The following is a 26819-nucleotide window of genomic DNA, read 5'->3' on the forward strand; positions in this document are numbered from 1 at the left end:
ATTTCACGTTCAGTGAAAAAATGACCCGTTTCACTCAGTAGTTTCCAAGACTTTACGAGGAAAATCCGTTAAATGAATGGGGCAAAATAGGTCGTTTGATCTCGTTTGATCTCAATTTAGAATTAAATTTTACTTCGCTTTCTCAATGACGACATTTACAAACTTCAATCGAGTCCAATTTTCATTTAGAATTAAAGTAATAATTTTTTTCTTCTGAACTAATTCAATATACAACTAAAAAAATTAATAATACGAAAAACATGATTTCATACAAGTATGAAATTTCATTATTTTCCCAGGCTCGGGGCAGTGTATCCACCAGCGACACTGGCTGGTATACAAGGTGAGTTTCCTTCTTTAAACATAGACTTCAGACGGCATAAACAATAAAAAAATGAATCGCAATCTGAAATCCACATGGCAAGCTCAAAGTTGATATTCGCGGATTATAGAGAACCCCCTCCTCCCACTCCCATATATAATTTCATGAACAAAAATAATTTGAAAAAAAATTTTAAAAACCCTGAGAGCTATTTTCCAATGCAATTTTCAACACCAATATGACATCGGCATCCATTTTTTTAATTAAAAAAAAATTATTTCGGTATTTTTTATTTAGGGGGATAAACTCCTCTTTATTTAAAAAAAATATGTTTTGATATTTATAGAGAAATCCTCTATTAAAAAATAGTTGAAATATAGTTATCTTAGCTGATGAATAAAAAATACCTATTTATATATAATATAAATATAAAAATGTATAATATAAAATATATAATTAATTATAATTTTAGACATTTTATATATAAATAAGGATTTTTTATTCATTGACTAAGATAAACTTGAAACATTTCGAAGTCTAGCATAGGCTCAGCGAAATAGACTGCTGACCGCAAATAATTCCTCCATTTCTTAACTTCAATTTTCTAATGTTAACATTTTTTTACTATTATTTTATTTATTTTTTTCTCTTCGAGCAAAATTCCCCGCGTAAACCCATACGGAAAAATATATATCCAGAAAATTATATATTTTATATATGGAATTGGCCTATATTATAGGGGAGCATGGGGCAAAATGAAACAGTGGGAAAATCTCGTCATCTAAAGGAGATAGGACATTTTTGAAAAAGACCTTTTTTGTAGCTTGTAAAATTCTCTACAAAAAAGGTTTCCATGAAAATCGTCCTATCTCCCTTAGATCACAAGATTTTCTTGCTGTTTCATTTTGCCCCACCGTCCCCTATATATTTCTTATATATTTTTCTACGGAGGAAAACTGGAGAATTTCGTCGGTGAATTTGTTTTTCCGGAGAACAAGTATCCACTGGCGAACCTGATATTGATGTACATTGGTAGATCGTGAAGTAGTTTAAGCTACTTGTATCACAGTAAACCAAACAGCCAGTAAACTCGACAGTGTTGAATACACCTTGAACGCCGGGGGTATAGGTGGAGCACCCGGGGATGGCTATAAAATCCATTCATGATCGCACGAGACAACCACTCCGTGAAGTGTGCGTGTTAGCTGCATGACCTCGCGTTATATAAGTTCGAACAGCTAGGCAGACGCAAATGACAGGGTCTCCAGACGCTCCAGCAATTGCCATCGAAAGCACCGAAACATGGATTAATCCACTCCGCGATTTCACCCTGTCGCGATTAATTCTCATCAATTTATAAACAATGAATGACGCGCGGTTTATCCAAACAGAGGCGTGTGCGCGCGACTGCCCCCGTAGTTGTTGTCAGACCGTTTTACTTTACTGCCCATAAAAGTACCGAGATTTAGACTGCACAGTACACCCGTGACGTATCCGTTGTGTATACACACTGGGAACTATTCAACCGACCACGAGGTGCGAGGGACCACGAGGTCTTTCACAAATCATAATCGCGGGCTTTAAATTGAAAGGTCGTATCTCAGGCCATGCGGCCCTTTGTTCATGGGAGCACTGAAAAAATTTCTGGTTTCAGGATTCTTTTCAGTTTTAGAAGTCAGTTTTTGCGTACATTTTTTACAGTGAGAGAAATAATTCGGTCTGCCGAAAAATTTTGTGTTCTCCTCAAGAGATGTTCTGTCGTGTGGAATCGATTTAGTTGTGGACAAATGAGAAGGTTTGGTAATTGTTTTTGGAAGAGATTTAAATGTCTTTGGGGTAAATACATTCGTAGAAAAAGTGGCTTGTAACTTTTTATGCAATTTTTCGAATGAAAGAACAAAACAGCGAAAACCTCGTTCCATTCTTCTTCATAAAAATGAATAATCTCTGTAGTTTTCAACGTGCTAGAAATTTTTACCAATTTTTATAAACAATTGTATCAAAATAATCGTCAAAATTCTACCAATTTAAAGTCGTTCCTTTAAATGGAAGGATTAGAGTTTAAAAAATCATATTTTCCTCTCTAAACAAGTTCGCAAGTGCCACAAACTTTTAAAATAGAAAAATAGTTCCAATAGTACCCTCAAAACTGCGGTGAAATGCGGAAAAATTTGATTCCAGGAACATTGACAAAAAAATGTCAATTTCAAAGAAAAAAAATAAATAAACGTGAATTATTTGGACATTAAGCAATAGTTGCACTTGAATTCTGAAAGTTGTTAATTTGAATTCAATTCAAGAATTTGAATTTGAATTCGATGTATCACTGATATTCCAACGACATCTAGAATTTTCAAATTCATTGCTGAAATTAAAAGTCACAATGGATTGAAAAATCCGAGAAATTGTTGCTTGAATTTTCAAATCATTCAACAATTTTCATTCCACTGAATTCCCCCGAATTCCCCCGATTTTTCAATAACAAAATACCTAAAAATTTCGCGTATTTCATAATTTTCAAATAGTGCTCCCATCAACCATACCACTCAACCAAAAAAAATAGTTCCAATAGTCCCCACAACAACCCTGCGCCCAAAATTCTAAAAATACCCGTGAATTCTCCTGCAGTCTGCAGTTAATTTCGGGTACGCGCGTCGCTCAGATAACTCACGTTGAATTTCAGAGAGCCCCGGAGATAGCGCGGGAGAAGTACCTCCACAGTACACATCCACGCGAGAGCGCACATACACACTCTCCCGGGTACCGATGAAGTACCCCCCCCCCCCCGAGGGGCAAGAAGCGGGGGGTGAAGTGGATAGAGAAGCGTCTAGCGTTGACACCGAGAGAGCAAGCGAGAGGGCTTGATTGGCCGGCTGATGCGGGAGCGGGGGGTGGTGGGGGGGCAAGCGCGCCGGCACGCTGTCCGTATTTCCACGCGCGTCTCAAACTTGAGAGAGAGATCTACCTCGCTGAAGCACGAGGGATCGCTAGAGGAGAGCGCGCGCGGGGGGCGGGAGCGCGACGCGGGGAGCGAGGAGGGAGCGAAAAAAATTCATCGGGGGGTGGGGGTAGCGGTGGAGGAGTTGGTTGTGTTACCGAGAGATTGCGCTCGTGTTGTCTCACAGCAGGCTAGGGGCTATGCTCTCGGTCGACTCGGCGCGGCACCCAGAGCTCAGTTGTCGCTCAGTACGGCACAGCGCGGCCAGCTGAAAAGAAAGGGGGTTGTTCATAATCCATGTGTGTAAATAATCAGTCCGCGTGTGCGTACAACAGCGAATAGTCATTGTCAACTTTAAAGCGGGTTGGCTGTCAGCGTGAAGTTGAAAGGAGAGAAAAAAAAAGCGGCGAAAAAAAAAGGGAAAGGAGGGCAAGGGTACCCCACGAGACCCGCTCACTGTGAATTCTTACCTGACTGACGGGACAGGGCAATAAAAGTTTTGGTGGAGAGAGAGAGACAGAGAGGGAAGGAGAATCAAAAGGGGGGCTAGTGAGATTCTGTGAATGGGATTTGACAGCTATTAACAGTTGAGGATTTCAACGTTTTTCTTCGTCATCATTGCAATTTGGAGTATTTATTTTTGTTGGTTTTTGCGCGGGTTCGGGAGTCAGGTTGACCAAGTGTTGTTTTTCAAGACTCAAGCGGTGATACCAGGGGATTACATTTAAAGTGACTGTGGTAATGCTGCTGGGGACAGTGCTGTCAGATGATGAGGAGGCGCAGTGTCGCGCAACTCCTTACGTCCCGCGTGTGGGACCTGTGCCGCGCTGTCTTGTCAGTGACTAGTTAAATCTACTGCGAGTGGTTAACGTCCTCCACTTGATCCGCATTTTCCCCGCCTCAGTTCGGGAACTGTCCAAACGACTCTGTTGTTATCAATGTCGAAGGGAATTGAGCTTTAAGATTGCCAAGTGGATTTTCCATGCTAAATCTCATTAAACTAATTTAAGTGTTGAAACTCTATGCTAAAGTGTTCTCTGTTTTTTTCTGTTTTCTGCTCCAACCCACAACCATCGCTCGGATCGTTCAACTGGACTGCAATTCATCCGAAATAAAAAAAAAATACGGTTTTCTGTGGAAAAATCGTCGCACGTGGACAAACGCTGTCACATCCTCATCTCATCGTTTTACGGTATTACCCACGCGTTGTGCACCTCGGCCTCGACCACCCCATCACCCTCTCCCTTTCCAACTGGTCTCACTTCTCTCCCCCCTCCGCATTACCAATCCACCACCACCCCCCACCCCCCCTCTTCCCGCTCTTTGCCTCTCCGCCCCTCCCCACCTGTCTGTCGTGGCGCTACGCGCGCGGGTGCGCGCACGCACACAATAATACGTAACGTGTAACCCCACACACGAACACATCCAACACAATCATATCGGTTCACGGGCACAACCCGGGGACATCCCCTACCCAACGAACACACTCTGACTCCGTCTCTTTCCCACTCATCTCTGTGTACATGCGGACGCGATGACGAAACCTTCGCCTCGTCACAAATTTTATTGAAAAACCTCGCCAACCGCAACTCGTCCTTGATATTTACCGCCAAAAAAATTGAAAAAAAATCGAAAATCTCGATAAAAAATTGGTGCTCGCTGGTGAGAATTACCTCGAAATTATTGAACCGCGGGACCCAAAAATTTTTCGAAATTGTGCAAACGTTAAATCACCATCATCTGCACCATCGCCGAACACGTGGCTTGTTCGACGGCGACGCTGTACGACAATGTTCACGCCGCGCCGCTATGCGGCACCGGCGTGGGCCACCCTGGCTCAATCACGCCAATGGGTACAGCCACCGCCGCGGGGAATTCCACCGGGGTGAACTGGTGGACCATGATGAACGGCGGTACTATTTACGAGGAGAGTCCGCCGTCAGTACCCCCAACCCTCTCCCTCGTATCCATTCAGCACCAGCAGCAGCAGCAGACCTCGACCCCGGGTTCACATCAGCAAGCGACAACACCGAGTTCACCGGGTGCACCGAGTTCGGCGGCGGGTGCATCGGCACCAGCGCAGACAGCGAGTGCAAGCTCAACATCACCAAGTGCATCGTCCGTGGCGAGCAACAGTGCAGCAGGACCACTTCACATACCGGCGAAGAGGCCATCGGCAACGCCAGTTGGTGGGACAACATACGGCGAGGTGAGCTGTGTTGAACCAAGTAGTGGTACATCGACAGGGGTAATAAGACACTCACACTCGTCATCCGCTGGCTCACAGGGTGGCTGGAGTTACAGTCCGCACAATCCCCAGGAGGCGCACTACACGGCAGCAGCAACGGCTGACGCACTAAATCATCATCAGGCGTACGGGGGTACGAATCCCCCGACATACTACAATCTGGCGGACTCGGGGACAGGCTCTACCAGGGATAACCGGAAGGCCGGGGGTAGCTTGAGCTTCTGGTCGCCGGCAACGGCCGCCTCGGCTCCTGGCTCAGGTAGCGGTGGCGCCACGACGGAGTACAAGTACAATCCAGCGAGTGCTGGTGGCACAACAACGTCATCGGCCTCGTCCGTTCCCACTGGCGGGACGGATCCAGCTGTCTCCACGTGTCATCAAAATTTCACGCAGAGCTGGTGCAATTATGCCTACTCGGGGAGCCGGCATCATCCCATCGATGCGCCACCACACCATCACCATCCGCACTCACAGGCTGGGGTACCATATCTCACACCCTCGGCTGCGGACGATCGGGGCAGGGTCGCTGCCATGGTCGCCGCTGAGTCCGCTTTTCCGCATGACGGCTACAGCGGGCTCAGGAATTATGCTTCCGAACCCGTACCTTCGAGTCCGTATCCAACTCCAGGTAAGCATCAACTTCATGATCTATCGTAACTTTCATCGCCTTATCATCTCATTGGACCTACACCGGTCGTCGTCATATCTTTATTATTCAGGCGATGATTATTTTCGGTCCGTCTGCGTTTGAAAGTAGAGGGCGCGGGGCTACTGGTCCGATAACCAAAGTCGTAAACTTCGATTTCTCGGCGTTTCGAGTCGGCGCGATCTCGCGAAAACTCGCTTGATTGATTGTCTTGATACAGGTGATAGGGGTTAATTGGGTAATTCTGGCATTAGCATTTTCATCGTTTAAGGGGAAAATGGAAAGTCTTGGGTCATTGACTCCTGTGGTGTTCCGGTTTATGAGGTGGCACCAGCGCTGTGCGGAAAATGACACCAGGTTTTAAAAAATCGGAACTATGAACATTTTTTTATTAATTCTCAAACACTCGATTAAATGAAGGTACGGTACACTTGCTTGGGGAAGTTATCTAAAATAATTCTCACGAGATCATACAAGATGATGAATACTATTTTACATGTCACAATGTATTTACATTTCACACGTAACGTCCTCACTAATATGAATGTGAATTTTCCCAATCTTCAGATTCCCCACCAAAAAAATAATTTTGAAGTCATTTTTTAACTGAATAAAAAATATTTGTTGTCACGAGATTTGTCACTGGTGAGAATTTAAAATGTTCAGTTGATCATCTAAAAACACCAGATTTAGTGACAGAGTTGCCAAATCGACAACACTGATTGACCCAGTCATCTAGTATTTTTGTGTGAGGCCCCGGCAGGGTTGGGGACTCCGTACAAACCGACCCATACAACGTTCCACGGACAAACAACAACGAAATGGGCGTCGAGGTTTATTGGCGGCCGTAACTCGTAAACTCTACTGTCGGGCGCGCGCCTCCCGATCAGCTGATCCGTTCCATGACCCCGTAAAAGTACCGTCTCCGTTCTCTTCCGTTAACGGTCAAAACCCGTCATTCTCATCAAAAAATTTTCTCACATTCCCCAGTGTCGTTGGCCTGCAACGTCATTCTTCTGCATTTGTTTATCATTCCCGATGGTGTAGGAAAAAATTGTAGCGATAGGCGTTTATCGTTCTCTCATGCGTGAGATAAATGTAAAGTGACGGGGAGTTTAGTTCAACCGGGTACCCAGAGATGGCAGCTGCATTATCTCTTTGCGTGTCTATCCTGTCTTTTGACTGGTATGGCTCATGCCACTAGGCGCACGCTTTCGTATGGAGAAAAAATAGGGGGGACGAGAATTTATGGAGGCTGGCTCACACTGCCGGTTTATTTACAGGAGTGCTGGCAGTTCGTTCATTCATCGGAGGTTTTCAAATCACTGACGGTTTTGGGGGAGTCAATGGAGGAGCGGTGGTGGAACATTTTAATAGGCGACTTTGATATTTTTTTCATTAGGGGAATTTTTAGAGGCAATTTTGGTCAGTTTTATACTTTAAGCGATTTTTTTCCGTTTTTTTAATTCAATTGAAGAGTTAAATGACATTTTTGAAATGCGTGAGGGTTGTTTCACCCCCGGGAAAATTGAAAACTGGAAGAAGTTTTATAATTTAATTTCAAAATCGATCAGTATCGGAATCAATAAGTCAGCGGGATTATGAAAAATTCAGTAAAGAAAATAAAATGATGATATAATCTAAATAATGTAATAAACCTGATATATTAATAAAATTTTAGTGTAATATATTGTAGGTTATATTAAATTTCAATAGATTTTCATCAATAATTTTTTAATTCATAGATTCCGCAAGAGCAAATTTGATTTTTTTTCTCGTTACGAAAATTCAGTGAAGAAGGGAAGTAGATAAGTTTTTAGAGTCGACTCTGTTAGGTTCAGAATAATTTTTATACTTCGAGATTTTTCTATTTTTTAAATTCAATTAAAGAGTCAAACAAAGTAATTGAATGGCGCGCGGGTCATTCCACCTCCCGCAAGAATGGAAAACAGAAGAAATTTCACAATTTCATTTCAAAATCGAAATTACAAGAAATACAATTTTTTTGCAACAGCCGAACTTTTCAAATGAGATGAATAAATAATTTCCAAATTCATGTGTTTCGCAAAAGACATTTTTTGTTTTTCATTTTAGAAAATCAAATTGAAAAACGGCCATTCCCTTGTTCATTTCAATCATTTCATAACTTCATTTTAAAATCGTTCAACATCGAACTCAATAAATCGCCGGAATTATAAAAAAAATCACTTTGCAACAGCGAAACTTTAAAAATGAGATGAAAATTTTTGAAATTCATATGATTCTCGCTACGAAACATCAAAGAATATCAGAAGAACACGTAATCCTCACTCCGGCGTTCTGCTTTGTTGTAATACGTTATTCACGACCAGCCATCGTTACCGAACACCGCACGATATGCCCCTCGAGAAATACCATCCTCGCACACAACACAATCCCCTTCACAAAATATTGCTATCGTCTGTGGAAATTCCCCCTTCTCAGTTTTTCCTCTCTCACACATCCATTCTTCCCCTAAATCTTCATGTATCAGAACAAAAATAAGTAATTCGTTTTCTCTCTGCGTATGAGTGGTAACGCAATAATCATGTGAGGACGCCACGCTGAGTGGCGAATGGCTGCATGTGAATAGCCAGGGATTATGTCTTCCTATTCCCGAGAAAATCTCTCTGCCGTTGAATGTTTTTTCATTTTAACCGTGAAATCTTGTAATTTAAGTGAACGCTGGTCTTAATACTCAGGACAAATGCGTCGATTAGCAGCGAATATGCCATAGCCTCTCGATTTTATCGAAAAAAATCATCAATTAGCGGCTCTTAATTAATCCACCTGTAATCGAAATGCAACTGAATTGAGTATATTTTATACTCGAATGGGGGATGGGTGTTTCAATTCGAGGATAATTATTTCGTATCAGCCCGGGTTGTACCAAGCGCTCTCAAGTGTAATATAAGGGTCAGACACTGAGTGTGGGAATGTAAGGGTCAAAAAGTGGAGGTTAAAAAATGAGGGTCAGAATATAAAAGTAAAAAAAGTAGGTGTCAGGCAGTGAGGGTCATATAAGGGCTAAAAACGATGATCAAGTATAATATATGACTTATATTTAGATCCTCATTGACTGAAACCCACTTTTTTTACTTTTATATTCTGACCCTCATTTTTTAATCTACACTTTTTGACCCTTATATTCTGACACTCAGTGTCTGACCCTTATATTACGCTTAAGAGGGCTTGCTACAGCCCGGCCTGATACAAAAAATCACATTCGAATTGAAATACCCATTCCCCAATGGAGTATAAAATAAACTTGATTTAAGTATTTTATACTCAATTCAGGTTTTTTTCCGTGTTCTCCGCTTAATTGATTCGTCGGCTGTTGTGCATGTGTGGTGATACCCGCGTGATCGCCTGGCTGTCATCTGTTCTGAATAATATTTAACATACACCAACGAAAATGCCCGTGAGAATCCTGACCTTTGTTAAATAATTTGCATATTTCCACGTTTTAGTGGGCAATAAATTCCTGGCGCTTAGGCAATCGTCCAACGCGCGTCAGACCCCGCGCAGTGACCAAGAAAACGTAGAGAGGGGAAGCACAGGAATCAAGTGAGAGCAGTAAAATGAGATAGTTTACTAGACGGAAGCTAATATGCGAATTCATTCGTCATATAAATTTAATTCGCGTCTTTGATCGGGTCTTCAATAGTTCGTGTAATGAATTTGATGTTTTTTTTCAACTTTTTTGTTAAATGCGACTAAATATTAAATGCGCATATTTTTTATTTTAAAGAAAAAATTATTGAAATTTTAGAAATAATAGTTTATAATATGATTTTTTCTAGAAACTAATTTTTGATGAATTCAAGACAATTTTTCTTACGGTAGGATAAATAAATTGAATTTTTTCAATTCACACGGTTTTTTATTGTATTTTATTATTTTTTTAGAATTGCAATTCCCAAAAAAATAGAAAATACGGATTGATTTTAGAAAAATATCCACTAATTCAATAGCGAAGCGATAAAACGAGGAATATCTTCGAATCCAAGGGACATACCGAAATTTTCATAATAACCTTTTTTGTAACTCTCAATTCGCTCTGCAAAAAAGGTTATACCAAAAAACTCGCTATCTGCCTCCGATTCCGAGATATTCATTAAAACCTGACCAATACTGAAAAATGAAAAGATTTCCAGTCTTCCATTTTCCCCCAATTTTCGAAATTTCATCATTTTATCCAACAAATAACGCCCAAAATCTAATTCTCATAATGAACACGAATAATGCGAACCCAAACAAAAATTTTTGTGCGATATTTCCGGTTGATAAAAATAAAAATGAATGTATCCTCGACTCGCGCGCGTGGATTCACCCCATAAACAACCGAATTAGAGAGGGATGTTGTCACCCTTCGATATCCTCTCACATACCGCCTCAAAACTCGTCCCGTGTACTAACCATTCCAAGAAAATTGAACCGCAGCCTGCGCTTCTGGGAATGGTTAGTAGAGACCGGTCCAATTATATCATAACGCTCTTTTTCCGGACAACGGTGTTCTCCGTACTCCCTCTTGACGTACCGCGTTTATATTGCGCGCGTCATACACGCACATACGAACACACAGACAGCCCACCAGAGGCGGTCCGGCAGATACCTGGCGCTGTTTCCCTTTGAAAATGAGGAAAAAAATATAAAAAAATGTTCAAACGACCAGCGGAGTTTAAAGTGCAAACTCTCCACTACAATTTCAACTTGAGCTGAACGATGAAAATGCTAATGAAAACTACGTTGCTAATTAATTACAGATAAATGTTGCAAACCTGTTTCATAATTAATTTTTTCTACCCGCAAATTATGCAGCCAATGACGATCATTATAACCAATAATTAATTAGGGGTTCATTAGACTCTTTTTCCCCACATATTTGCATCCGTTTGACATTTAATTCTCCATGATTCATCCACATGTAAATGTATACTGTTTAATTTATTACGAGGCAAAATTAATTGTGTCAAGTGATGTGGGGTTCCTCCCCATCTTCCTTGTTTCCGGCAGGTTCGCTGGGCGTTGGAGTACCTGGAATGGGGCTGGGTGGTGCTAGTATGAGTGTCGGATGTACAGGTGGTAATCCCTTAGAATGGACTGGTCAAGTAACAGTACGAAAAAAGCGTAAACCCTACTCAAAATTTCAAACACTCGAACTGGAGAAGGAATTTCTATTCAATGCCTACGTATCCAAGCAAAAGCGCTGGGAATTGGCGCGCAATTTGAACCTAACGGAGCGCCAAGTCAAGATATGGTTTCAAAATAGAAGAATGAAGAATAAGAAAAATAGTCAACGTCAAACACAACAACAGAGTAACAATAATAACAATAATAACAGTAGTGCAAATAATGCTAATCATCATGGAACTGGTGGTAGTCATCATCATCCCGGTGGAGGTCACGGGCCGACGAGTCATCATGTACCAGTGGGTCAGGCGCACCACGCAAACGGCTCGTCCAAGCATCATCAGTGACCCGTAGCTTTCTCTGGGGTTGTCTTCCATCATCCTCACAATGCATCAACTCCAATTCACGGTGGTAGCACTGGTCAGGGATTATTGTCAGCGACAGCGAGTCACAGTCTTCATGGTACATCCCAACAATTGACAACATCACTTACACACAGTATTGGCACTGCTCATCATTCACATCAATCTAGCCATCAGTTGGCGCACATGAGTGCTCAACAGCATACTGCATTGCTGCATCAAACGAGTCATGGTCTTGCTGCCTGAGTAGCGTCATGCTGGCATCCGGACTCACCGAGTGACGACACTGATGAGGATGCACCGGACATCACCCAGAGAAATTTCTAATGTAAGACTACACGATTATTGTAACGAGAACATACGAAAAACCGAAAAATGGATAACACGTACATATTGGAGATATATGTATATGTATTTATATTATTCTCAAGTTTGGAAACGTTGCACCTTCGTGATGATGGGGAGAACGAGACATGTTGGGTAATAAGTTTTTAGACAATTTTAATCGAATGCTCTACACTCAGTGTTTTATCGTGATGATGGATGAATGGCGATTGTGATGTTTGAGGGGTTTTCTCGGAGGTTGAATGGTGTTTAATGATTTTTCATGTGTGCTACCTACAAAAACGTCCAACCCGTAACGCGATAGTATTACTCCAATTATACATAGTTGAACGGAGTAGAGTATAATTAAATTAATGGTAAATTAGTATTTCTTGGATTCGAAAGGATAACTGGAATTCTACTCAAATTGCAATTTATCGAATGCAAGTGGTTTCATTGTGGCTTTTTTTTGCGCGGAGAAAAACGTTGGAGAAGAATTACTGAGCGAGTCATGTAATCGTGGAGCGGAATCCATTTCTAGGTCTTTTTTACACAGCACACTGTTAGGAATGTCTTGAAATTTCAGTCACTGCTTCAGCTGAATTCTCAATGGTGTGGGTTTAACTTCAAACGAAAATGTTCATAAAATTTATCATTCATCTTGAAAATTCGGGTTTTCATCTTAAGCGATCATTGATATTTCAATGAAAGCTTGAATTGTCAAACTCATTAGGAAAATTAAACATCAAATGCAACTGAATTATTAATAAATTGAGAATTCAGGAGAGTTTTTGCCTGAATTTTTGCCATTTTCACATGGATCTGGAAATCGAGAATTACCTGAATATTCAAGAAATTAAGTGATTCCACTGATGTAGCTTTGTTGTTGTTAAAAATTTCAAGCTTTTTCACTTAAATTTTCAAGAGAAATGCCAGGAAATAGTAAATTTTTCTACTGACTTGGAAAATCTACTAAACGTGAGGATAATTTGTGTCGAATTTGTTACATTTACCATTCATGCCGTGAAAAATTATCCCATGAATGTTAACGATTGCTCAATATTGCGTTTTTTTTTATCTAACGAAGTAAGATATCCTCCGCAAAACGGTATTTTTTGTGGCTAGGCCTGATAAACGTCGATTCTAACATCGCTTCGCTCAGTTTTCGGGCCCAGGAACATAAAATATTGTACGTCACAGCGATAAAAGTATTATCCGACTCCTAGCTTTATCGCCTGATGACATAACGCACCATTTTAGTGACTTCCAACTTCGCTCCCCGATTACCTTTCGCGCATCGAGAGAAAAAATTACTTTTGGCAAAGATGATTTCCTCGATACAAGAAGATTCTCGCCAATTTTTAGAATCGTGAAATCTACTGGTGAATAATTATGCGCTCACACTGAGAGAAAGAAGTGTTTCAACAGGATGAGACTCTCTTGTCCCGAGAAAATTTTCAAGTGTTGGCATAAGTCTTCCCGTAAATTCATATAGTTTGCGTTATATCTGTAATTTAATGGATTGTGAGAATTCACACCTCCCGATCTGATCACTCATCATCTCCAACTGAGGAATTCTTGTTTCAATCGCACGACGAACACTTTCAAATTGATCTCGAGTGTTGCGCTCTTTGTGCAAGATTTTATGTAATCAAAGTCCTGATGAAAAAAATTCTAGATGTAACGCAAACTACGTGAATTCATGGGAAGGACATCATTTCTAGTCTTGAGAACGCTCAGAAATTCTCTCGGGACAGGGGAATCTCATCCCGTTGGAAAATTTTTTCTCTCAGTCTGAGGACGAAATTATTGATCAGGTGATTTCACCATTTTTTAAATTGACAAGAGAGTACTCTCGTATCGAGTGAACCTTCTTTGTCAAAAGTAGTGTTTCCTCTCCGCGTGCAGTAAAATTTGCCGCGATTTTCTAGTACTTTTTATTCAACTTTTCTCTTCGTGTCGTTCTTATGAGTGGTTTTGACGTCACGTTTTAGACTTGGCGTAATTGTGATGAGCGTTGACGCGACTGGATTGTCAACTAGGGAAGGTTTCTTGAGATTTATTTGGAACGAATCTCAAAGTGTCAAGATTATTTTCCACTTGTTTATCATTCCGATATTTTTTGTTGTCTGACGTCTTAAATTCAGAAGACTTTAAAACACCGAGTTTTTGCAGTGAAAGTATTATTCATATTGATTATTCATTCAATAAAAAAAATGCAACAACGCGCGAAGGCTTTCCTGTCGATAGTCCAGTGGCTCTTGAATCTCATCCAGTTGCGCATAGATTTTCATGATACAGAGGGAAATGACAAAAACGGAAGGAAAATTAAATTTTTCTAGGATAAATTGTGCTCGAGGGAATAAAATTGCAAAGAATGAATCTTTTCGAATTTTACCGCCCGTAAATGCGTACTCAGGCCTATTACAAACTATTGGCATTTGTTTGATGATAATTAGAGCCTTCATTATGTATGTAAAAAGTTATTAGACTAAGAAGATAATTCAATTTCTGAATCATCGAAAAAATGAGATGTGAAGTGCGTATGTCCAAAAATCAAGCAAAAATGATGGATTTTTTTTCCTGAAAATTTCAACTGAAAACTTATTCCATCGTAACGGGTCATTGAATTTAATACTGTACTTAAAGTAAATTAAGAGAATGGACCCGTGATTCTTTGGAACTCAAAACTTCGAGCGTCTTTTCACGAGCCAATTACTAGGTAAGTCAATTTAAAGAAATTAAAATGAGGATTATGTTTTTTGTTGGCTTTGATGGATCTCTCGACTAGTAAATGTTTCTTTCTTGTTTCGTACGTTTTGAATCATATTTTATGTAAAATAATTAAGTTCAACCCTCGTTTTTAATGCAAACGTAATTAGTCAATCATCCGAGTGAAAAAAAAAACATTTTTTTATTGATGTAATTAATTTAAAATGTTGACTAAATTCTGCCAAAGCAGTTGTTAGATAACTCAAAAAAATAATAAATCGAGGCGTCGACTGTGAGTCGGAGTGCGAGGCTTTTCGGAGCTCAAAACGCCTCCGAAGTTTCGTTGTACATGGACTGATGCGTGATTACGTACGAGTGTAGAGTGCGCTGTGCTTCAGAGAAGTGAAGAGAAGAAACAAAAAAAACTTCCCGACATCTCGGTGAAACTCTTTTGTGAACGTGTGTTTTCAACTTGAAAAAAAAGAGGAAGTCAGTGTATGAAAAAAGGAAAAATGAAGGGAATAAATTAGATAAAATACATAGAATTCCGACGAAACTAGAGTGAATGGATTTGATCGTGAATGAATGAGGTATTAGATTCAGTCGCGAGCCAGTCATCGCTAAATATACAGTGCTTTTCAGCAGTTTAAATGAAGTAAGATTTAACGATGAAAAAAAAAATCTACAACTGTAATTAGTGATAATTATTATGTCAAGGACAATGTTTAACAAGATTTTAAGGTTATTAAGAATTATTATTATGATTATTAATTATTATTGTGAGCGTCACGTTAATATTATGTTATTGTTTTTATTGTGTGTTGTTTTTGTATGTACCTATTCAGCCTACAATTTACTATTATCAATTATTATGAAGCATAATGAGAGATGAAAATTTGAAAAGATAAAAAAGGAAAAGTTATAAAGAAAACAAAACAATGAAATTTCACTCATAAAGGAGACTAAAAAAAGCCATGTTATTAAATGTGTATATTGTCTTGATCCGCAGATAGCTGTTCTACTGTAGACATAAACCTATCATTTCCCTTCCCAAATTCATTGCCCCGCTCCAAATTTTCGGGCGATTAATATTCGCAGCGTGAAATTAATGCTCTTTCGTTATTTTGTCGAAGAAAAAAGCCTCTAATAACGAATTTATTCGAGAGTAAATCTGGGTAAACGTAATTGACACTAAACTACTTCTTAGGAAATGAAAGGAATAGTGAGTTAAAAGTAGACGATAGAGAGAAAAAAAAACAATCGCGAATGGGAGTTTCTCAAGATTTCATCGTACCGAGTCATTTCTCCAATCAATGGCGTGGAAAACAATATTTTTCCTCAACTAGAATTCTCACTTGTACGATTCAACACTTAATGAAAATACATGGTTTTTTAGGATAAGTAAATGCTACTTGTAAATAAAAATTGTGAGGATTAATGAATATTAATTAACGAGATGATATTACTCCTGTATCGAAGTGCAATAACGAAAATTATGTTTAATGAGTGCCAAAGTACAGCGTCAACGCAAATAAGGAGGCTCGAACTATCAGTAATACACGTGCGGGATGTTTCGATTATTCACGGATATTCAGGTTCATAAATTCGTTTGAGAAAATAAGGATTGACTCTTGGATTTTTTAGTTGGAGGTCTCGGGAGTTGAAAAAACTACGAAAATGGGGGAAAATTTTGCACTGGAAATTCTCAGCCAAGAGGCGATAACAAATCAGAAATGAAAAATTTGTTTTTTGAAAAGAGCAGATATTTTTGAAAGAGATTTAACAAGACGAGGTGGATGACAGGTGCCGCCATCTTGCTTGGAGACCCCCTCCCTCTGCCGGAAGGGGCTTTAAACATGGCGGCGCCCCCACCTCGTATTTTTAAGACTTTCTTTGAATTATTTAACTTATTCAGATCGACCTCAACTCGCTTCATCCGGTTCTTATAAAAAGAACAAATCTTTTATTCCATTTTCCAGATTTTTCCATCCCGTTTTGGTTCAGAATTCATGGCACAAAGTTTTTCCCCCATTTCAGTAGTTTTTTTTTCAAGGGAGCTCATGATACGTGAAGAATATATACAGCAAATTAAGGATGGTAAATTAATAGCAACGTGAACAAAGACTTTTGTAAATCAAAGTCGACACTGAGAAAAAAATTTTTTTTTCAAGGCATCATTTTCTTACAAGGGGAATCAATTTTTTAGGAGGGTATTTCTCCAGGCCAATCATTCACAGGTCGTGCAAGTCCGTCGAAAAAATATTACAATTATGATCTTCAGTGAACTTCACTGACAATTATTAATATTTACAATTATTCAAAATTATTTCACGTAAGACAATCTCAAATTTGAAAATTCGATTTATTTATTTATTCAATTCTGAAATATTTTCTATAGACTTTCCTTGTCTCAAATTTCCCAAGTTTTTTGTTCGATTTTCTTGATGAAAAGAACAAAAAAATAGAGTGAAAAAAATTGAAAAATTTAAGCCAAGGAAATTCTACGGAAAATATCTCAATAGAATCGGCCGAAAGCTAATAGAAATTCCAACAGAACTCCAATAAAATTGTCTAGCGAATTCTATTAAATTTTTCGTGCGTATCTCCTGCGGACATTGGCTCCTAAAAAATAAATTCTCCTCCCGAGAAAAAGATTCCCCGGCAAAACCAATTTTTTTCTTAGTCCATGGGTTTTCAACAATCGGTGAACTCTTGTGTAAATAATGGAATTAGTCCGACGTCAACGCGCGTTCGTAACCCCCCGACTTGAGCCGCTCCTCTCGCAAGTCGCAGATTCTACAGATTCTATTCTGCGTCGACTCGTCGAAAACGAAGTGACAAGGAGGGGAGGAAAGATCAAACCCGAGGGAATCTTTTTTTTTATACGGTAGGAGGAGAGCTCTAGAGGATTAAGTATTGAATTCCCCTAATTAAAAAACGAAATATGGTTAAAACAAAGAAATCACATAGTTACACAAACTCCAGCCTATGTAGCTGTCCCGAATAATGTATGTATAAATGTACGTGTATCTTTGTAAATAAAGGCATATTATCTTATCACGAAGATATTGAATGGAAGTGAATGGAAAATTCGGGTGGCGAGGGACGTACGGCATCACACAGAAAAATAATTTCGTTGGACTAGCAAATACTCGTTCGCTGGGATCTGATTTGCTAAGATGACTGGAAATTCGTAAGTGGTTCCTGAGCCTCTGCTACGCGAGCCACTGACCATTTCTTGCTAATCGCCATTGAAAGGTTGAAATTGAAGTATTTCACGCGCGAAAAAAATCAATAGAAAACCTAGCGCATTCGCTAGAAAATTCTATTGGAATTCTATTGAAAAATTTTACTGTTTTTTTTTGCGTTGATGCTATTGCATATTTGAATTATTTAGCACAAATTTTCTAAATTTTTTTCGTTGAATTTTGATTTGTTTTGATGGCATTGTGCTTCGCTCTTTTTCAAGTACAAAATATACCTGAAATAATAACTTCAAGTCAAATAATCGCGAAAAAATATTCATATAAGTTGTGCTCAACGGAATTATTTTTCTGCGGATTTATTTTCAACGGAATGATTTTCTGTAAGTTTGGAGAGCCCTTGGACATGATCCCGGAAGGGCAATCATGTCTCGCTGTCATCGTGAGCCGTTTCAGGATCAACAAGTTGGCGCCTCGTAACTCCTCGCCTTCGATTTCACACCCTTCGACGCAGGTGAGGGCACTCCATGGTTAGTAAAACGTGTTGCACTATTTTCATCTTTAAGCGCTTGACACGGAAAACTTTGGCTCGAGAAACTCAGGAGATTATCAAACTGGGGTAAGTACAGCGGTGTTTCAACAATCGCATTGGGAACTTTTAAATTTAGACGTTATTTTCGGAGATTGGAGGCCGCTCAGATTTTAATTGTGGGTGATTTATTTTTTTCCTTCCGGATGGAGGCCTTGTAGTCAGTGGAATTTTAGTTTTTGATTTTTTGTGGTTTATCAATTTATTATAATGGATTAACATTGTTTAAAATTTCGTATTTTCACTGAAATTTCAAGGAATTCTGTCATTGAAAATTCACAATTTCAGGGAAAATTCGTGGGAACTAAAGATTTCAGTTTAATTATTCCCGGCGAATTCAACAATAAATTAACGGTGAATTTTTACAAAAAAATCAATAGCTGAGGAATATTATAAACATTATCTATGAAATTACGGGGGCAATTGCGCAGGGATTGATCGAATCCTGATAATTATTCATTAATTTTCTAGTCATCATTGATCTTTACGATTAATCTTTTTTTTTTCTATTCCAAAATATAATATACTATAATGATAACCGCCATTACCTGTCATGATTGTTCATGATTCACGATTGTTATGATTACAAATAAGAAAATATGAGGAATTGACCCAACAATTATTTAAAATACTAATAATTATTTCCACGGAAAGAGAATTATTGATAATTATTTTTTGTAATGCATTTTCATGAGTGTCACGAAATCTTATAGACTTAATTTTATCCTAATGAAGGAAATCACTCCTCCTGAATAATTACATAATTAAAAAAATTATATAATAAAGAAATTTCACAGCAGCAAAATTTTCCGCCGAAAATAGAACACTTGGTTTGACGTGTCACATTGCCCTGACGATTTCTCTTTCATCTGTGCATCTCGACTCTTCTCGGAGATTTTCTAATACCGAACATTCCTGAGAGTAGGCACCCTAAACACCGCCAAGGGTTCCCTCTCGGGATTTAGGTCAATCCCAACTTTCCATTCGATAAAAAAAATCGTAACCGCCCGGCCTAGGGTTCGCCGCTGACCCACGCCGGCCATATTGGTGCGGCAACCCTTCGTACGTGCTCTGATCCCTCAGGAAACAAAAAAAATGGGAAAGTTGGTCGCTGCCACTTTCTAATTTGGGCTAGAGCTCTGTGCATCTTCAGTCCTTCGCGATTCAGGATGTCAGCAAGAGCTGCATTTCCCAGGTTCGAAATCAATTTCATATTTTTGTCGGAAATTTTTGTAGCACAAGTGCCACTCCGCGTGTTGTTTTCAGGGAAAAATGCCGTGAATTTCAATAGTTTTAGCTATTATGGTGAAATATGATTTAAATTACGAAGAAATAATCGCAGGAATGATCCGTACGGCATTGCCATATCTCTGATGCATTTTAATATCGTTCCAAAAATCATTAATTAATTAGTAATTAATTAATGAACCGATTAATCAATAATAATAATTTTTTTAAATTAATATTCAAGAAATGTTCAAATGTGCCCTGAAATATTCACTTGGAAATTGCAAATTTTCGTGTTCAGGGATTGAATCAGGGCTCAAGAACCATAAGACTCTCCTTGCGTTCATTTTTACTTTAAATTTCAGTACAAATCCCCGAATCATGTTTCAAAAACTTATGAACCAAACATTTTTTCCACCATATCATGCACGAGAATTCCTAATTAGACTAGATAAAAACTGTCTTGTTATAATTAACGAGTTTCATGTCAAATGTTCCATAAAAATTTGAAGTGTATTGTTAAATAGTTCCCATGGTCTCATGTTTATAACGAGAAATATGTAATTGTTCAAAAATCCTTAATTAAAAAAAAAGTAGAAATCCCTGAGAACTGGAACATTTTTCTGTGATTTTTATAAAAAATTCTCTTAGAGTCCGATATTTTTACCGAAAACTGCAATTATTTTCCATCTGAGTACATCAAGCTGAACAGAAAATGAAAAGTAGGCAGAAAGGAGAGGGCCGGAGGGGGGGGCGACAAATCGTGTCGACAAATCGTGTTAGCCCTGAAACAGAGTGAATGGTGTTTGCACAATTGTGCTGTGCAATAAAACTCGGTCCATGTGAGATTTCAAGGATATAAATATCGAAGTTGATGTGTGCGTGACACCGAGAAATCCAGAAATGAAATATTCATAAGTGTTCTTCTACCCCGTTGTACCTAATAACGCACCGATTCCTACCAATGGAGTTAGAGTGTTCAGGCGAGAGTCCCCTAGCGCTCGGCAACCCTCATGCATTATGGGCGGCAGACAGAATTTATCAAGGCGGATAAAGAGAAAAATGGTGGATGGCAGAGGGGCAGTGGAAGTTAAGGAGCGTGAAAAAATTTGATTTTTCACTCATCACGACGTTGCGTGAGTGTAGGCATTATTCATAGGCATTTAGTTGAGAATATTAAGGATAAGGTAGTTGTTTTACTTCCTTCTCTCGCGAAGAAAAATTCTCGAAACATTTTTTTTTTGCTAATTAAAATATTTTTGAAGATATGGAAGCCATCATATCCCCACTTAGCTAATTTTTTTATTCTAAATCCTATTCAAATTTGCCCTAACCACTCAGCAATTGGTCTGTTCTCTCTAGTATCACTTCGAAAAATTTTTGTCTGAGGAGGGGAATATATTAATGGAGAAATATTCCCGGGGAAAAATACCTTCAATGCCGTTCAATCTTAAATATTAATTTTTTTTGTTTAGAATTCAATTAATTAGGGAAATTCTCTTTTTTTGTTCTTCAGAAATTGAAATTCCTCCTCAATTTTCGGTGTAATTCCAAATTTTATGAATGAAATGTCAATTTTTTTCGAAATTATAAAATCCACGACGAATTTCTATTCCCATTTTTTCATAAATAAATAAATAAATAAATAAAATCCATCTTCTCTTCAATTATTTTCACTGACAATTCTCTATCAATATATTCTGTTCCATCAAACCGTTCGCTTCATCCAACATTTTAATCAATTTCTTCCAAAGAGGAGACGAAAACCACCGAAAGATAGAATGAAAAACCGCAAAGGAAGAATTCCAGATCAATTTAGTGGGAATGAATTCCTCCATAAAAAATCGAATATTCTGAAATCGGTTGACTCAAAAATATTCCGGTTCCCCCCTCCGCCGATAACCCGAGCAAACTCGTTTCACGAAAATGGTAGTTTCTAATCTTCGACATCCCACTTATCCCATTATGCTCGAGTCCCATCCCAAAGCGCCCCTCCCCCTTCCCCTTCCCTTTCATCGCTAAATATGAGAGTGTATTGCTCACTCAACATCCTCTAACAACGGATGTCCAGCAGCACGCACCCTCCAAAAGTCTGAATTCCGTACCGTAATATCCGCGTGCAAAAAATTCTATACATGGAGAAAAAAATTACAAAAAAATTGCGGAAAAATTACCAAGTCAAGTAAGCGCGAAGCGAACTCGATTTTCAGTACTTTTTCACTCTATATCGGGGAAAAAGTGCAAGACGAAGAATGAATTTCTTTCAAATCTAATAGAATTTTCGATAGAAGTTCAATAGAAATTCAATACAATTTTTTATTGAGATTTTTTCTATAGAAAATGTTCTGCTCAGATTTCTGAATTAATTTCTTTTGTTGTTTTATGAAATGAGAATAAAAATAACGCGAAAAAAAATGAAAAATTATGTTTAAAAAATCCTATAGAAAACGTTTCAATGGAACAATTAATGGAGAAAGATGAAATTCTACTGATTTATTCTATAGAATCGTTTCTATTGAACTTTTTCTATTAAAAAAGGCGCAGAAAAGCTGCGGAATTCTTCAATGGGATCGGCCAAAACCTAATGGAATTTTCTAATTGAATTTCAATAGAATTTTCTATAGAAATCCCTTGGCTTAAATTCTCAAAGTTTTTTGTTTCACTTTTTTTATGAAAAGAGAAGAAAAATAAATTGGGAAAAATAGTCAAATTCATGGTAGGAGTTCCTATAAAAAACGTCTCAATAAAGACAGATGTTTAGAGGGATGAATTTTTATTGCTTTTTTTCTCCAGAACCGGTTAAAAACTTATAGCGTTTTCAATTGAGATTCAATCGAAATCCAATATAATTGTCCATGGAATTCGCAAAGCTTTTTCATCAAATTTTTTCATGCGTGTCATTTATACTTCGTGGAGCTGACAAACATTACCAAGCCAGAAATCGTCCGGAACCTAAAGCTAAAGCTCAGAGTTCGTCATTTATTCGTCCTGCAGATTGAATTTCGTCTGGGACGAGTCGACAGTGAAATAGCGCAGTTTTATCCCCTTTGGGCTATCCTCAATCACCCTTTCGGGGGGTTGGTTGGTTCGTTTTGGGCGGGCAAATTCCGGGTAAACGTTGCGGACGAAAGTGAAACGTAGCCGAGCGTGTATGCACACACTCGTTCCCAGTTCACAGGGTGGGCGGATGGATTACGCTCGGGACAGTGAGAATGGATCGTTTACTTTTATTCGGGCTCTCTCTCGGTGTTCCTCATTCGCCAACGTGCAAGTAAATATTTGTGGAATGGAGAGAAAATATTTAGTTGATTTTTTTTCGCAAGTTTAGTCTGTTTTGTTTGACGTTTTTAAAAATATTTTTAGAGAAATAAAGGATCTTATTTTTTATTCAAAAACAAGATTCAAAATTTGAGGATTCAGAATTGCAAGGAATTTTGTGGTTAGAAATTCACAATTTGTTTGAAAAATCAATAAAAATGCAAAATTTCAGTTCAATTATTTTATGAAAATTTCAAACCATCAGAAATATTTTCATGAAGATACAGTTGAATTTACAATTAAGGATATTTAGTTGGCTTTAGGCTTTTTGAATTTATTTTTCCTCGTTACACTCAACGACTGAACCGGAGTTTACTCATACTACTTTAATATTCCAATGCGTTATCCCCTGAAAACTGAAGAAATATTTTCACAAGACCGAACAATTTACTCTTATCGTAATTGAATAAATTCATTCGATCGATTTAACATGTTTCTTCATTCTCCAGTGATTCGTTTTCCTCGCTTCGTATGAATATAGTTTATACCCCCCGGGGGGGGGGGGGAAATAGATTGAAGGTATTTCTACAGACTCCGATGTTGGGAGTGTACTGGCATTTATATAGTCAGCTATACGGCAATTCCATTAGGAAGTGGACGATGGGGATGGAGTGGAACGTGCTGAGAACCCGGGGGTAAAAGAGAATTCTCCCAGTCTGGAGAGCTTGAATCGCGTTCGCTAGAATTGAGACGTCGACAGCCAATCCCCGCACGTCCATGCGTCTGCGCACTAATTTCGAGACATTCGTTTATTTCTTTTCTCTCCAATATCGGGAAATTGAATGTTAAAAAAAACAAATGACATTTTCTGTTTCTAAATGATTAGAAATCAATTATTCGTGAGACATGTGTACTGAGAGATTAAAAACATGAGTTAGCTAGACAATTCTATTGGATTTCTATTGAAGCGTTCAATAAAAAAAATTCTATGGAAAATATCAGTAGAATTAGATTTTTCTATACAACTTATTTTATTGAGATGTTTTTTGCAGAATTCCCTCGACTTTTCTATTTGAATTTCATCGTGAAAAGAAAAGAAAAATAGATTTTTATAGATTTTAATTAGAAAAAAATTTTAGCTGGGGAAATTCTATAGAAAATATTTGAATAGAATAAATTCGATATTTTTTATAGAATATTTTCTATCGGCCAAAAACTAATAGACAGTTTCATAGAAATCTAATAAAATTGTCTAGCGAATTCGCTAGGTTTATTTATTAAATTTTGTCATACGTGTTTGAATAAAAAAATGACGCGTTAAAAGTTTCATTTTAAACATGAATAATTGCTCGGCTTTTAACAACGAAATAAAAATGATTAAAGCAACTGAATTTACATTTGCAACAGAAATTGTTTATTCTTCAACTGTTTAGCGCGAGATTTTTCCCTCCGGGTAATTTTCAATTTGCGATTTTGTCGTGTCAAACAAGATTTGCTTGACGACGTATTTTATTTCTCTCAGTAAACGGCTTCAGAAGCAGAAAAAACCATCATTTTGTATTCATCTATTCCGCAAAATGGCCGGCGTATCAAACAGACGGAATACATTATGGAAATTTTTCAATTAATGACACTTTTGTAACAGAATGTGTGAATAGACAGAATGCATGTGAATTATATCATGCAATAAGCGAGTTGATACGGTAGTAGAAATATGGCGGCCTGTTTGTGCATTCGACCATTAATCTGTGGGGGCCCCAATCATGCGTCGTAAATTACGGCAAATATGTGGAACTCAAATTATAGATTTTATTATAACATTTCAACTAATTGACGGGGAAAAATACAAACATTAGTTTATGGTATAAAACCTAGGCACTTCGGTTTATCGAGAAACTTCCCAATGGAATCCATTTTGGAGGAGAATTAAGAATTGGAAGTTATTTCTTTATTAATTATACGGGACAGCTCTGAGCGCTCAGTCCAATGTCTTCGGTAAAATCTTTATTTATTATTAACGAAGAGTTTATTCGGATCAAATAAAGATTTATTAACAATCCAAAAAATCGTGTTTAATATAAACAGAACCTCGAATAAAAAAATTTTTAATTTGAATTGCTGTTTTTTGTTTTTCGATTTTTTAGAAAATCGGTTGTCCCACGATAACTAAAAAATATGTTCTGAATTGAGTGAATGATGGCTTAAAAAATTTGTTCGGATGTCCTTGTGACCGAGTTCGAAGATGAAGACGACGGCAATAATCGTTATTTCGAAAAGAAATTTTATTCAATTAAATAAAATGAAATAAACAATGAATTTTGCATGATCGAACGAAATGATGTGCAGAATACCCATTCGGAATCATGTTACTAATTAATTAGCAAAAATAACTATACTGCATGCAATACAAGAGCAACTTCTCACTTGTTTACTTTTTTCAGATTTTAATCTCTTCAAAATTGAAGTTATGCTTACGCTTCTTGAAGCGTACAATGAATGCTCCTCTGTCAAGTATAGAATTGAGACGAATCCTCAGCTGACAGTCGTCCCCCAAAATGCCCTCTCATTTTTTCCCCACTTTATCCCCATGACGCTGATGTATAATTCCGCCGAATTCCCACAAATACTCGGATATGAGATGGCTCTGGCTGGAATGCTTCTGCACAACGACGCGAGATCTGAATTCTCAGAATAGGTCGTACAAAATACACCAGACATTTACAATGTATATGTACATCCGGACCGGTTGAAAATTTAAACCCCCATATATAGATATGCGAGAAATGTTATTCGCGAGATCACACACATTGTTCGGGGGGAGTGGGGTGAATCTTCGGGTATTTAATACGTTTTGGGGCATAAATTGACGAGTATATGAGGCATTGAGGAGAGGGAGGGGGAAAGTCGATAGAAGGAGAAGGTGGAGCGGACCCCAGAGGGACTCGGAGGTGCGGAGTCGTTGGACCGCCCGGGACTTTTTTAAACTCGAGAGCCTCCTGGGCCCTCTCTACGGCTCTCTCATTTGCGCTTGACTCAATTCAAAAACGTTGTGGTCCTTTCGGGATCAGAATGCGGCTACACCCACTTCTCCGGTGCTAAAGGTTACCCGGAATTTCGGGGTGATTATAATTTTTGATGAATCGATGCAATCGGGATTCGGAACAATCTGGGGAGGCGATGGGGGAGAGGGGGAATTGGGAGGACTATTTTTAAAATAGTAATGGGTAGTGATAGGTGGTGATCGCATGCGGAGGAAATTCTATGATTTTTAAAGTCGACTTTCCCCCCGAAAAAACCGTAAATACGACACTTTGGCTCCGGGTGAAAAAAAAAATTTTTTATTTCTGCATTTTTGGGGCAAGTGAGGGGCGCAGTGGCATTAGGCGGGTCAGAAAATACAGAATCGACGTTCACTCGGCGGAAAAATTCGATTTTGGCGAAAGTCGACTTTCCCCCCGAAAAAACCCTAAATACGACACTTTGGCTCGGGGTGAAAAAAAAAATTTTTTTATTTCTGCGTTTTTAGGGCAAGTGAGGGTTTCAGTGGTATTAGGCGGGCCAAAGAATACAGAATCAGCGTTCACCCGGCGGAAAAATTCGATTTTGGCGAAAATCGACTTTCCCCCCGAAAAATCCCTAAATACGGCACTTTGGCTCGGGGTGAAAAAAAAAATTTTTTTATTTCTGCGTTTTTGGGGCAAGTGAGGGTCTCAGTGGTATTAGGCGGGCCAAAGAATACAGAATCAGCGTTCACCCGGCGGAAAAATTCGATTTTGGCGAAAATCGACTTTCCCCCCGAAAAATCCCTAAATACGGCACTTTGGCTCGGGGTGAAAAAA

At 38.6% G+C, this 26819-nt stretch overlaps 1 protein-coding gene across 1 annotated transcript; it reads left to right on the forward strand.

Moving 5' to 3' along the window:
- Positions 1–5109: 5109 nt before the first annotated feature.
- On the forward strand, positions 5110–12657 carry LOC107039105 (homeobox protein abdominal-B). The gene is made up of 2 exons (XM_015258572.1): positions 5110–6136; positions 11150–12657. Exons 1-2 carry the CDS (start codon positions 5110–5112, stop codon positions 11650–11652), a joined length of 1530 nt encoding a protein of 509 aa, XP_015114058.1. The 3' UTR covers positions 11653–12657.
- Positions 12658–26819: the final 14162 nt, after the last annotated feature.

The sequence above is a fragment of the Diachasma alloeum genome, unplaced genomic scaffold (genome assembly GCF_001412515.2).
Source record: "Diachasma alloeum isolate Michigan unplaced genomic scaffold, Dall2.0 Dall_scaffold_00291, whole genome shotgun sequence".
NCBI classification, from domain to species: domain Eukaryota; kingdom Metazoa; phylum Arthropoda; class Insecta; order Hymenoptera; family Braconidae; genus Diachasma; species Diachasma alloeum.

Bases quoted from the DNA above. Each gene is read 5' to 3' on its own strand.
- LOC107039105 (XM_015258572.1), top strand. From the start codon at position 5,110: ATGGGTACAGCCACCGCCGCGGGGAATTCCACCGGGGTGAACTGGTGG. The intron at 6,137-11,149 runs GTAAGCATCAAC...AATTGTGTCAAG, and splicing joins GAGTCCGTATCCAACTCCAG to TGATGTGGGGTTCCTCCCCA.